Genomic DNA, 14,540 nt, shown 5'->3' on the forward strand with positions numbered 1-14,540 from the left:
AGTTATCTCGGAAAGCAAAAATGGGTATGTTTGAAAGGAATAGTGGTTCCAACAATGTCATATGGTTGTGAGGCATGGGCGATAGATAGGTTTGTGCGGAGGAGGGTGGATGTGTTGGAAATGAGATGTTTGAGGACAATATGTGGTGTGAGGTTTGATTGAGAATGTAATGAAAGGGTAAGAGAGATGTGTTGAGAGAGCAGAAGAGGGTGTATTGAAGTAGTTTGGTCACATGGAGAGAATGAGAGGAATGATTGACAGAACAGAGGATACATGTGTCACAGGTGGAGGGAACGAGAATTAGGAGACCAAATTGGAGGTGGAAGAATGGAGTGAAAAAGATTTTGAGCGATTGGAGCATGAACATGCAGGAGGGTGAAAGGAGTGCAAGGAATAGAGTGAATTGGAACGATGTGGTATACCGGGGTCGACGTGCTGTCAATGGATTGAACCAGGGCATGTGAAGCGTCTAGGGTAAACCATGGAAAGTTTTGTGGGGCCTGGATGTGGAAAGGGAGCTGTGGTTTCAGTGCATTACACATGACAGCTACAGTCTGAATGTGGCCTTTGTTGTCCTTTCCTAGCACTACATCGCACGCACGCAGGGGGAGGGGGTTGTCATTTCATGTGTGGCGGGAATGGATGAAGGCAGCATGTATGAATATGTGCATGTGTATATATGTATATGTCGGTGTATGTATATGTATGTATCCGTTAAAATCTATAGATATGTATATGTGCGTGTGTGGGCGTTTATGTATATACATGTGTAGTGTATGTAGGTGGGTTTCGTGTTTCCTTTCGCTAACGTGGGAGACAGCGACATAGTATAAAGATATAATAAATGTATATGTGTGTGTGCAGTTTTTCTGATGGTTTTGAACTATAGTTTGTCATCTTGTTACAGTAATTAGATGATCTACAATTGTTCTAGGACATATCTTGCTTTGCTTGCATGTTTCATTCTTAGAAAAAAAAAGGTCTTGTGTTCCTGTAATTATATTCCCAATTCATCTTGCTCCTGTGACTAAGTTGTTTTAGTTTAAATTATTCGAGTGGCAACAATAATTAAGTATAGTTTTCTTTACAGCACAGTTTGTTCTGCATTTTATCGTAAGGACATCTGTTAGCCTAATTACCTAACTTAATATTTGACCCGAGGACCTAAGCTTGAACATGACCTAAGGACAGAACTTTAAGGAATCTAACATAACACGCACCAAACCCAAGGACTTGACCTAAAACAACTCAAAATGTAACCTAGGACCTCAAAACCGAACCTTAGATGTAACCGGGTTAAGGATATAACGCAAGGACATGGCGTGGAAACTTAAGGACCTAACTTGAAAGAACCTAAGAATTTAACCTAGGTTAAATCATCCTAGAGCTGCGTTTAGTTGAAAACATACATAAACTATTTTTGTACAAATTAACTGCTAAGAATTGGGTAGAATATTTCGACCCCCATAACGCTCAGACCTATTCTGCAGTTTTAGCAATTACTTTTGCTTCCCTTATTATACACTAAGGAACTTTCATTGCTTCGTTCAGTTTTCAGATACCTGACCAGTTTTACATGTTTCCATTCTTTTTCTGGATCTACAGCAGAAAGTGAGTGTAGCCATACACATTCTAGCTTTCCCATCTTTTAAGACTTATTGCACTTTGTAATTTATAAGAAAAATTTCCCCCTTTACATCTTGTCGTAGATTACTCAAAATTAATATCATTTCTTCATGGAGTAAAGAGTGCTTTATACAAAATGTATATATTCGTTCATAATTTTGATCGTCCATTTCTTAATGTGGGTAGGCAAAGTAGTTCGCTGGAGATTGGCACCGGCTTAACTCCGGTGACCTACCTCACACTTCCTTATGTTTACCAATATGTTGAAGGCGTGGCTAGTTCTTATATATATCTTTTGTGTTTATTGTTGTGTTGGTAGGGGAAAGAAGTTCAAAGTTGATGTAAAGAGGACTAAAGTGTACGGTCCGGGTCTGCAGCCAGATAAAGTTGTTTACCCAGTTCGATACTTCTTCATAGAGTTGTATGACACGAAGGGCAACAGGTAGGTATCTCAGAGGGTGCGATTCGCATCCTATCCCGTAGCTTGAAAATACCATCTTCTTTAAATTGGAAATAGAAAAATCATGATTTATTTTTTCTTAAGATTATTCTCTCTCAAAATTGCTCTGTGTTTGAAGGAAATGTAAGTACTTACTTGAGGTTGTACTTCACCTGGTGTCCGGCAGGTGTGCCATGGTAGATGACGTCTTGAGGTTCACAACTTCAAATGACGGAGACAAACTGTTGATCCTGAGTCAAGTCATGGGTCTTCGGTATTTCTTTAGACTCTTTTATGCTTAAACACTATGTTATCATTATTTTTTATCTACGTCCTTCTGTATTGTTGATAAATAGGTAGTGATAATTTAATTTCTTTTAGTTTCCCCATAACTTGATTTTTTTTTAATGATTCCTCGACAGGACATTTACTTTGATGCTTGAAATGAATTTGTTTACGACCTCAACCCTGAACACTACAAAGTGGAGAGGGAATGATGATGGATATTGGGGTATTGGCTTTGAATACAGTGGCTTTTAGAGAAAGTGGCGATGGAGTGTGATTTAGAGCATAATCATATGAAACTTTACCTCACCTTAAGGAGCTATTGACTGAATGTTTGAAGTGTCTGTGGTCAGGTCTGAATATTGCAGATGCTTGAGCTCTGAAGTTATGCAGTATCCACTCTCCGCCCCACCACTTGTAAAGACTACTTTTGCTATTTTAATACCCTAAACACTTCTATCTACATTAATATATGTTAATGAAAATAGAATACATTCCAAGATTACATTGCTTGAAGAATCTCGGGAACTGATATTATCATAGTTTGCATTATAACAAGATGTATTGATAAGTAGAGGACATTTATGACGAAGAATTTACGTACAGTGGCCTGGCTTCCATTGATGGTGTTTGCTGGATCATTGCCAAGAATGTGTTATGGCTATATGTTGGTAATTTCTTAGAATGAGGAAGATGTATTGTTTGCAGCCTCAAATGTAGCTAAATAACTTACACATATAGTGCATGTAAGCATGTGACATTTGACATTCAGAAATAAAGGAAAATTAGTTGCAAGAGTGGGGAAATTTTTTATCCACATTAGGGTAGAGATACAAACTACTTTCTCATTCTAGTGATGAGGTTTTTTCACCCTTTTTAGCAGACAATTGTCTCTGCATGTTGGCAACAGGGGAGGAGAATTAGCTTTCCCATGACCCTGATGGACTTGTGCAATTAAAACTTGATTTTCTTATTTATCTGACTATATATACTTAGTAATTGATTTTTGCAAATATTCATATGTAGTAAAGATTTATGAATCTAGCGATGAAGTGGAAATAAACACAGATGTCAAAATACTGTTTGACCAACCAGTTGGTAAGGTAACTCCTGCGATTGTTCTGTGATATTGGATAAGTTGATAGTGGTGATAGGTATGCTGGTTATGAAAAATGTGTGTAATTAACTTAAAACTAGGTGAAACACTAGGTAGAAAAAATCACTAATACCTATGAAAATTTCACTTAACCTTTCCCTAGCCACCAAGAATTATCAGAATTTTCAGTATTTGTACCAGACACGCCCCTTATTGAACATTGCACCAGGAGCCCTTAAATGTAAACAATAATAACTCCAGGTAAATGTTCACATCACTAGCCAACCTCCACTCAAGCAGCCATTTCATAAATTTTTGTATTTTTCCTGGCTGCGTGGGGAAAGTAGGTGAAGTTTCTGTCGGTTCTATTGGGTGCTTTCAAGAGTTTCACCTACTTTTGCAGTCGTTAACCCCCACATTTTCCCATATCTTCATAACCCTCACCATCATCACCTGATTGAAAATTTTTTTTTACTAAAATGCAGTGCTCCTCAACTCCAATTCTGTCTTCTAAACAATGTACTACCATTGAAAAATAGATTATTCAGTATCTAAAGCTAATAGCAATACAGAGCTGAACTGGATTTTTACCACTATGAGGTTGGATATATTGGAAGTAATAGAGATGTCATAGCCAAATTTAACTTAGTTTGAATAGTGCTTTATTGAATAATGTTTGGTTTGAAATTAATTGAATAAACCATTCTTACTTCATTTAGGTTGGATAGGTTGCTACAGCAAACAAGAACTTAGAATTATTTTGTAGGTTGAGGAAAATGTTTATTGAATGGCAACACTCACAGAGCTTAAATTAAGTGTGTAGCACATTGTAGTTCACATCTTTGTTGTTAATCAAGACAAATTATCTGATGTAGAACACGATAATAAAATTGAAAAGTTTTTGTTTTGTGATACTGATCCCCAGAAGCATTCCTTTGAAACATATAATATCACTTTATTTAAGCTCTTTAACCCTTAAACTGCATGTACTAAAAAGTTTGGCTATCAGTATATTAGAAAAAAATTATGAAATTAATGATATGCATGTAGAAATATGAGAAATCAAATACTCAAGCTGCTTTTGTTTTTTGAACTACTCCCCTGATGTACATTTACTATATCATAACAATTATTGCAGTGTTAGTCTTAATTTTCTTCACAAAGCAATGCATTTGTCACATTTTTTTACCCTTTAGCATCTGATAGTGTAAGAAGGCATTGTATTTATCAGTAGAGCACATCATAAGTAAAGCATTCTAGTTTTTGACTCTTGTTTTTTAACAGAATCCAGAAATCTGTTGGTAATTCTTTTAAAGTACAAGTGGAAGGAGAGACAACCCAGGGAGCTTACTGCCGAGTCTGGACACAAGTACTTGATCGTTACGATGGATCATATATTGTCAGGTAAGGCAAAGTGGCTGTTAGCATCTGTACATAGATTCTGGAATGTCTGGTGACCCCTTAGCAGGTACAGGTCTGAAATCTAACATAAGCCTATTTGTTGCAGTAGGTTGGATTAGGCTAGGTCTGATGTCCACTGTCTCAGAACTGGTAGTATTGTGGATGAGCTCCACAGGTGTGTTTGATGCTCAAAAGTGGAAAGTTTACAGGAAGACCTGTGGAAAAGAATTCCTTTACTTTGGTGTGCAAGGAACTGTATCATAACAGCCAATCTTGAAATGGCTAGCCTCCCCGTACAGTACAAATAGGTAATTACATACCGTGGATCTAGGTCATAGGAACTAGGACACATGCAGACAGCTCACAAGAGCAGTGGTTGAAATGTTACTAGTCAGTCAGCAGGGGGACATCAGCATCAATGACTGATAGGAAGAGCAGGTTTAAGGAAACTGATAGCAAGCTAAAGGATAGATGGAAGAAGAGTAACCCCAAATATGCAGACAGTATTCCATAAAGGAGTGAATGAGACCCCAGTGGATGAACAGCTACTCAGAAGAAAAGAATTTGCAGCAGCTGTACGATACAGTATCCCCAACTTTAGGAAGCAGCTTTGAAATGTTCATGATTTGATATTTCCAAGATGTCAGAGTATATTCTTCAAGATTGTATTAAGTAAGAGTGCCTACTTATTTGGCATCCACAGCTTTGCAAGCACAATATATGCCTCAGATTTTTCAGTCGTAAATCATGCAAGTACTTCAAACCTCATCAGATTTCAGGCCTTATTGGCTGAGCATACCTCATTAGAGTTCAAGCCTCTCCTTTCATCAGTGCTTCATTATTCATTAAGCACCAGGGCTAGATTTTTTACTGCAGTTTGTAAGTTTCTCTTATGATGGAATGTGTTATATAAAACATAGTCCTTTAGCCTCAATGAATAAGAATGGGTGTAACAAGCTGACCTAGTTGTTGGTTAGAAACAGATGTCATGATTTTGTAATTATATGAATAAAGCCTCCCTGTATATTGATTACCCTCCTGGAGAGTATTGATATATAACAGATACATGGAGTTATTTATAATTGGAGTCATTGGAAATTTTACCTCAGAATGTGCCATTGTGACTTTGCACTTACACATTCTAAGAATCAGCCGAGGAAATGCTGATCAGCTAGTCAATGTGTGATGTGACTGATACATTCAGTTCAGGGTGGGAAGTCACTGGACTCCAACTGCATGTGGTTTATTGTGATGTGATAAGTCAATTTCTGCAAGGATGTATCACTGTCAATGGACAAAGAGGAATGCAATATCATTAAGGAACTTCTCACTCCAAAGAAATTTGCTATATCTGTGGGGCCCTTGGGTTATATGATTAGTAATTGAACTAATTTAGGTTGGCCTGTATATAAAGTTTCTGAGTAGGAAGTTGTTAAGATGATTACAATTAAGCCCAGTAATTTAGAATTACTATTGTATGATATGTCATCTCTGTTGCTTTTCATGCAGAGGGCTGAGGCACAGGTCTTTATGGTTTATCACTTCAGGCACACAAAAATCTTTGTATGAAATTAATGTTGTTCATGTCTTTACTTAAATTATCTTTTCAGGTATCGCACATACCAAACATGCAGAAACACAAATATTCATGTTTTATACAATCATCAGCCTGTTGCAGAATCTCCTTATAAGATCTCAGGTAAGTTATTGGAGAGATTTATTATTTGAATTTTTCATGTAAGAGTTTCTTTAAGAAATATGAAAATATACAACATACATATAGTCTAATATAAAGTGACTGAAGACAAGAACTTTAATCAGAAATTTAGTCATATCATTGATAAACTTGTGCATGGTTAAGGATTCATATGCTTGTCTGCGTGGACTGCTATCTTGATATAAGATTCATTTAACCCCTAAAAGACTGAGACCTATAAATTTAGGCGAGTCCCAGGGCTTGGATTTATCAAAAAACTAAAAAAAAAAATATTTATCAGTTAACAGCAAACATTAAGAAAGTAAAAAAGAAAAAAATCTGGTGTATGTATTTGTTGCTTTATAGACATTTGACTTGGAATGCCATATGAACTTGGCTGATCACATTTTTCCTTGACTTTTACTAACTCATGTAAATTCATCACTTCTCTGCCATCACCAGTAGATACTGATAAGCAATGAGCTTTACTTGTGCAAACATTTCAATATCCACCAAATCATTACCACTAGTGCCCCAAAGACTGTTGCTAATTAGCCTCAAATTGATGTGATGCATATGCCAGGGTTATACCCTCCTCCATTGTATTGTATGGGTAACTGAGACACTGGGGTTCTTTCCTTGTGCTAATTGTAGTTGTATGTCATGTAAAGGTATCTCTGCAAAGTTTTAAAACACACCTAGTTCAAATGACTTCAAGAAAAGGCAGCCTGCACAAGAACTACATAGTGTAAAACATGGTGCTGTATGGATAGTTATCTCTGTAGGATTTTTCTCTGTACTAATTACTGTTTCTTGTGACATAAGGCCCCTCTTCATACTAGTAAAGCACAACTTCAAATTTGTTTGAGGGCTGGGAAAAGTAACCAACAGAAGTACAGCTTGGGTTCCTCATAGAGTAATTTGTACAAGCACAACTAAGGTCCTTTAGGGGTTAAACAGAACACTTGATGAATTGTTCATTTATTTGGTCACATAAGAGCTTTGTGTATAGTTTCAGTAACCTATGCATATACCCATGTATCTTCTACTATTCATCCCGATTTTTTTTTTACACTGGAAGAATATATGCACATATCATATCAATACCTAGTCTAGAGAATGATTGTATGATAATGATTTCTTCTTAACACTGTCTCAGGAGACTGATCTGTGCATCTTCATGCTTCTTGCTGTTATTACATTTTATGATGCTAAATATTATGATATGAAATCTGTATTGATATATATCCATTAAACACATTATGTAACGGTGGCTCATATGTGGTCTTCATTTATCCCTACTGTCACACAACTCCAAACAATCTTTCATGCTTAAACTACACTCTTCTCACCCACATTCTCCTTCATTCTGCCTTTCCACCTCACTCTGTCTTCCCTTTCCTTTCACATTATAAGTATCCTCTTTCCCTGGTGGAGTGGATGAATTGTTTATAGAGGATACTAAGGGGTTCCTTAAGTTGTCTAAAGTTAGTGTTAGTAAATGTTCTCAGGTTATTTAGTTTATGGCCTTTGTTTTGATGCTTTTGGTGTAGCAAGTGAACAGTGGGTTTCATATGCCACATTGGTATGGTTGGAGTTGTGTTGATGTTTGTGATGTTGAGAGTGAATAATGTGTCATATGTCATACTGGTATGGCTGGAGTTGTTGTGTAGAGTGAACAATTTTGGTATTATATACCATACCAATATGGTTGGAGTTTTGTTAAGTGAGAGTGATTGGCCATTCAGGGTTTTAGGAGGATGCAAGTGAGCTTCATGTCTGTCGGGGGCTTAAAGGTCAACATTGGATTTCTCTGGGGAAGTAAACACTCTGTTGAGAGCAAGTCAGTTTTCCAGTTGTGTAAAGCTCTGCCTCATCTTTGTTGTTGCTAATGTAGTGTTAGAACAAACTTCATCAGGGACCACTCTTCCTCCATTTCCAGTACCGTACATGCTTAATACCCTTTGAAGATTCTACTTTACATTTAGTAGTTTTCCATTCACTCCATATATCTGTTGCACCTTCCATAATGCATAGCATGTCAGCCCTGCCACATGCTTTCTCCAGATTCATCCAGTGATTTTCTTTCTCCAAATATTTTTTTTTTTGTTCAAAGGAAAGCAGCTGATCTGCACACACTCATCCCCATACATATGCTTTTTGCAAAACATCAGACACTCATTCATTGTTTCCCATACATCTTACAGGACAGATGTATGGGACAGCAAAGTGACTTACACCTCTGTAATTCAGATATTCAATTTTGTCCCTCTTGGTAAAAAAAAAAAAAAAAAAACAGGCACCATATGAGCACTTTGCCAGCCCCAGGCATCATATCCTGTTATATTGCAAACATTGAACAGCCCGGCTAACCAATCAGCAGCACCATAACCTGCCATAAGAAACTTTATTGCAATTTTATACATTCTTAGTATTTTCCTACATGTTTTCTTGCACAGCTTTCACTTTTTCCGGATTTTGCACCTTACTTTTTGTACCTTTTCTGCTGTGCACTTGTCTCTCTCACATGTCAGCATTTTCATTCCAGATTTTCACACTCCACTGCACACTTATGTGCTGCCTCTACAAAATCCTACTCCTCCTTCATGCCCTTTTTCATTTACTCTCATCCTGTGCCCTACTACACTCCGTCTCAAATTTATGCCATTTGCTTTTGCTTTTTTCGTGAACTCGCCACTGTCTTTCACACTCACCTACACAAAAAGTGATCAGACATTCCACTTGCCACTCCCCTGAGCATTTTCACATCCAACATTTTGTCCTTTGCACCTATGTTAGTTAGCTAACATATAAACCATTAACTTACATTGTTGCCAAACCCATTTACCTATGTATGATTATAAAAGCACCTTTTCTTGAACCATGCATTCCTGGTCACCATTCCTCTTTCAGCACACACCAGGGATGTCAGTCCCCTGTCAGTTGTCACATCCGCCACCCTTGCATTCAGATTTCTAAGCACCAAAACGTGGTACTGTGCATCAAAACTGCCAAAGAATTCACTCATCTCCTCCCTAATGCATTTCTTTCCTCTTTGCTCCTTTCATTTTCTAGGGTATAGACACTAAGAATCATCCATAACTCAGAGTCTGCTTTCCTTTTAACCTACATTAATCTTGAACTTGTTTCCTTGTGCTATTTAACACAGTCCTGCAGTGCATTCCTCACCAGGAGAGCCACCCCTTCATTCATTCTTTTCCTGCACTAACGCTCGACTCTTCCTTCAAAACATTACCAAATCTTTCATCCCCTTTACCCTTCAGTCTCATTTTGTTCAGAGCCACAAGATTCGAGTTCCTCTCATCAAATGTAGTACCTTCCTCTCCCTTCATTTTATACTGGTTGCAGCCATGCACCTTCAGACACCACAGCTTGAACCTTTGAGGAAATATCCTCACCTGTCCTTTTCATGTATCTTATTTTGATATAAGCATATATTATTTTTTTTCTTATTTCTTTTCTTTTCTTTTTCACGTACTGAATCAACTAGGGAAGGACAAGGTATGGAGCAGTTGTGCCCTCTCATGCATTTTTTCTGGCAAAGAGCTGTACTCAGCACCAGCTCATTTTAAAACCCAACTTCTTACCCCAGATAGTAATCCACCGATCATCTTACCACCTGGTGCCTACTAACTGCAAGGTAAACAGAGGCATTTGGGGAGAGGAAACTTGCCCAAGATTTTACACCGATTGCTAGCCACAACTATCCAAATCCTATTTAGGAGTGCGTGTAGCACACTGTTGGAACACCATTAACATATAACAGAAACCTATTAGTTCCGTATTATTTGTTTACTCAATTAATTGTGACTTCATTTTGTATACATATACAGTATTTGCAGAAAAGCATTGTTCACCCCCTATATTTTCAAAGGTGATACAAGGGTAAGTTTTATTTTGGGTACAAGCATCTGCCATTCTTAGAGTGAAATCATCATACAGCTGATTGCTGAAATTTGCATTTCTAACAATGTGAGCACCAGCAACCCACCTCAGGCTATCTCTAAATAAGGATGTTCTTTATGCTTCCTGGTTGTTACTTCACTTTGAAAATTTTTCCCCGAGGCACTGTATTTCTTCCACCTGTGCTTCAAGAAGGTTAGCTCTTACCTTTCAAAGGAGGAGAAAGCCTAAATACTACTGAAAGCAAGCAAATGTGTGTGCAGGTGAGATTAATTAGTGCACTGGTCACTCACAAATACAATCAGGCTGCTGCTTCCTACAACATGTCATCAGTGCCTTGCCTCATTCAGATCAAGGCCCTATGGATGCAAAACATAGACTTTGAATATTTCAGGAATCTTACCAGTTCCATGCCCAGATGTCTGCAGATGGTAATCAAGACCAAATGAGATATGACAAAGTACTAAAATGTATGTGACATTTTCTTTGAAAAAATGTGAGGGAGCTGACAAGGCTTTTTACAGACACTGTACATATATATATATATATATATATATATATATATATATATATATATATATATATATATATATATATATATATATATATGTGTGTGTGTGTGTATATATATGTATGTATCTATATCTATCTATCTATATATATATATATATATATATATATATATATATATATATTTTTTTTTTTTTTTTTTCCAAAAGAAGGAACAGAGAAGGGGGCCAAGTGAGGATATTGCCTCAGAGGCCCAGTCCTCTGTTCTTGACGCTACCTCGCTATCGCGGTAAATGGCGAATAGTATGAAAAAATATATGTATATATATATATATATATATATATATATATATATATATATATATATATATATATATATATTTTTTTTTTCATACTATTCGCCATTTCCCGCGATAGCGAGGTAGCGTTAAGAACAGAGGACTGGGCATTTGAGGGAATATCCTCACCTGGCCCTCTTGTCTGTTCCTTCTTTTGAAAAATTAAACAAAAAAAAAAACGAGAGGGGAGGATTTCCAGCCCCCCGCTCCCTTCCCTTTTAGTCGCCTTCTACGACACGCAGGGAATACGTGGGAAGTATTCTTTCGTACTATTCGCCATTTCCCGCGTTAGCGAGGTAGCGTTAAGAACAGAGGACTGGGCCTTTGAGGAAATATCCTCACCTGGCCCCTTTCTCTGTTCCTTCTTTTGGAAAATTGAGAAAACAAGAGGGGAGGATTTCCAGCCCTCCGCTCCCTCCCCTTTTAGTCGCCTGCTACAACTTGCAGGGAATACGTGGGAAGTATTCTTTCTCCCCTATCCCCAGGGATAATATATATATATATATATATATATATATATATGTAAAGTAAGATGATATGATTGATGACCTTAGAATGGTTGCCCCTGCATTTATGAAAATATTCCTAAAGAAAACTGTAGCACACAAGTACTTTTAAGAGGCAGGTGAAGAATGATGGAACACTTAATGCTTTCATTTCAGTCATTGAACATGCTTGATTTTATTACTTTTTACATACTTGTAGCTGTTTTGATTCACATTTGATACATATATGTATGGAATATGAAACTTTGAATGCTTTTTATGGTATTAAGTGTGACTTCCTTTTATATGTTTATTAAGTACTACACTTCACTCTACAGGCCCTATCTATGCAGAAGATTGTTATTGTCCAGTGGGAGACATAACTAGCTGGCAAGAGCTAGCAGGCTGTCCAGCATCCTACTCACAAATAGATCATGACTTAAGGAATTTCCATGAAGTGGACTTTGAACTAGTTCTCAAAGAGGCTACAAAGCGATTTAACCAAGCAGGATCACGAAGTTTTTGCAACTATGTGGTCAAAGACAACAAAGTTAGCTTTTCATTTGTGTTTTAGTTGTTATTATTATGCTTGGTAATTATGCCTTTTTTTTCTTTCTTTTTGGTATCATTTATTCAGATTGTACCCTTGCACTTGCACTTCCGTCCTCCATACCCATGCATGTAACAACTGCTGTTGTTGCACATGCAGGCAGAGTCTGGTAATGCTTCCCTGTGGAGTAAAATTCTTATGAGACGTAATACCATGTGGTTTAGCCATCTAGGACCAGGCATATAGGCTAAAGTAGATTGACAAAAGTGGATTGGGGAAGAGTATAGAACATATTCTAATTGGTATTTTGTTAAAACAGGTCGAGGGAGAGGTAAGGAACACTGGCATTCATAGGAAGTATGAATTCATTGATTATTTATTAGTAATATGAATGTAGTTAAATTTAGCATTCTCTGTATAGATAACTTCTCAAATAATTGAAGGGGAAAAATTGAATTGGTGCTCTTGTTGTGGGGTTTTATCATCTGGGGAGATATTTAATGATGCCATTGTTCTAGGTTTTCTAGTCACCTGAGTCAGAAAAATGGAATGTCACTGTATAAAGTACCAAAACCATCGGCAGAACTTTACAGATATTGAGACATCAGAAATGGCAGATATCAGTACATTGAAACATAACCGGTGAGAAGACTAATAAGCCTTCAACTTCTGGTGTTTTAAGGCTAGGGTTAGTGTAACAGAGGCATCTTACAGTAACAAAGGGAAGCAACTTTTTAATCTTATTCTCCTGAATAGCTCAGGGCTTAGATGACTCATAAAGTTGACTTGTATTGTCCCTTGACACGAGGTATAAACTTTTGGTATTGATTGTGAATACTTTATTTACGTAGCTATGAGTACTTACAATGAGATTTGCTTGAAGAAGCATTACTGCAGAGTGCTCACTATGTATCGTGCGTTTCTTTAATTGTTGATATTACTGTGTGTAGTATTGTTGCTTCCCTATTCTGAAGGAAAATTAGGTATGAAAACTTTTTTATAACTGCTTCAAGAGTTTTTTAAATTCTCATTGTTTACTAAGCGTACGATATAGTGAAAGTCTGAGAAGTCTGTGCATGATCGTTCCATAGTGAATTGAAAATGCTGATTTTAGACATGTATGGGGGAGGGGGCAAAGGTTCTGGGAGTGATGAAGAATGTGTGGAAGGAGAAAACGTTATCTTGGAGAGCAAAAATGGGTATGTTTGAAGGAATAGTAATTCCAACAGTACTATAAGGTTGCAAGGGAGGGTAGATGTGTTGGAAATTAAATGAGGACAATATGTGGTGTGAGGCAGTTTGATCGAGTAAGTAATGAAAGGGTAAGAGAGACGTGTGGAAATAAAAAGTGTAGTTGAGAGAGCAGAAGGTGTGTTGAAATGGTTTGGACATATGGAGAGAATGAGTGAGGAAAGATTGACAAAGAGGATATATGTGTCAGAGGTGGAGGAAACAAGGAGAAGCAGGAGACCAAATTGGAGGTGAAGGGATGGAGTGAAAAAGATTTTGAGCGACCAGGGGTTGAACATACAGAAGGGTGAGAGGCATGAAAGGAACAGAGTGAATTGGAACAGTGTGGTATACTGGGGTTGACATGCGATCAGTGGACTGAACTAGGGCATGTGAAACATCTGGGCTAACTATGCAAAGGTTTGTGGGCCCTAGATGTGGATAGGGTTTTGGTTATTACACATGACTGCCAGAGACTGAGTGCGAATGAATGTGACCTTTTTTTGTCTGTTTTCCTGGCACTACCTCACTGCTGCAGGGGGTAGCGATGCTGTTTCCTGTGGGGCAGGATAGGATAGCACCAGGAATGGATGAAGGCAAGCAAGTACGAATATGTACATGTGTATGTATATGTCTGTGTTTGTATGTGTATATGTTGATATGTATATGTGCGTGTATTGGCGTTTATGTATATATATATATATATATATTTTTTTTTATTTTTTTTTAATTTTCCAAAAGAAGGAACAAAGGGGGCCAGATGAGGATATTCCCTCAAAGGCCCAGTCCTCTGTTCTTAACGCTACCTCACTAACTCGGGAAATGGCGAATAGTATGAAAGAAAGAAAGAAAGTATATGAGTGGATGGGCCATTCTTTGTCTGTTTCTTGGCACTACCTCACTGATGCAGGAAATGGCAGTCAAGTATAATAATAATGATAATAGATCATTTGAGATGTC

At 37.4% G+C, this 14,540-nt stretch overlaps 1 protein-coding gene across 1 annotated transcript in view; it reads left to right on the forward strand.

Moving 5' to 3' along the window:
- Nucleotides 1–1,832: 1,832 nt before the first annotated feature.
- LOC139757793 (protein O-glucosyltransferase 2-like) overlaps nucleotides 1,833–14,540 on the forward strand; it is a 28,896-nt gene continuing 16,188 nt past the window's right edge. The window contains exons 1-4 of the mRNA XM_071678608.1: nucleotides 1,833–2,068; nucleotides 4,731–4,850; nucleotides 6,458–6,546; nucleotides 12,139–12,350. Coding sequence (XP_071534709.1) covers nucleotides 1,875–2,068; nucleotides 4,731–4,850; nucleotides 6,458–6,546; nucleotides 12,139–12,350 — 615 coding nt within the window. The 5' untranslated portion in view covers nucleotides 1,833–1,874. The remainder of the gene's footprint in view (nucleotides 2,069–4,730; nucleotides 4,851–6,457; nucleotides 6,547–12,138; nucleotides 12,351–14,540) is intronic.

The sequence above is a fragment of the Panulirus ornatus genome, chromosome 28 (assembly GCF_036320965.1).
Source record: "Panulirus ornatus isolate Po-2019 chromosome 28, ASM3632096v1, whole genome shotgun sequence".
In the NCBI taxonomy this organism is placed as follows: domain Eukaryota; kingdom Metazoa; phylum Arthropoda; class Malacostraca; order Decapoda; family Palinuridae; genus Panulirus; species Panulirus ornatus.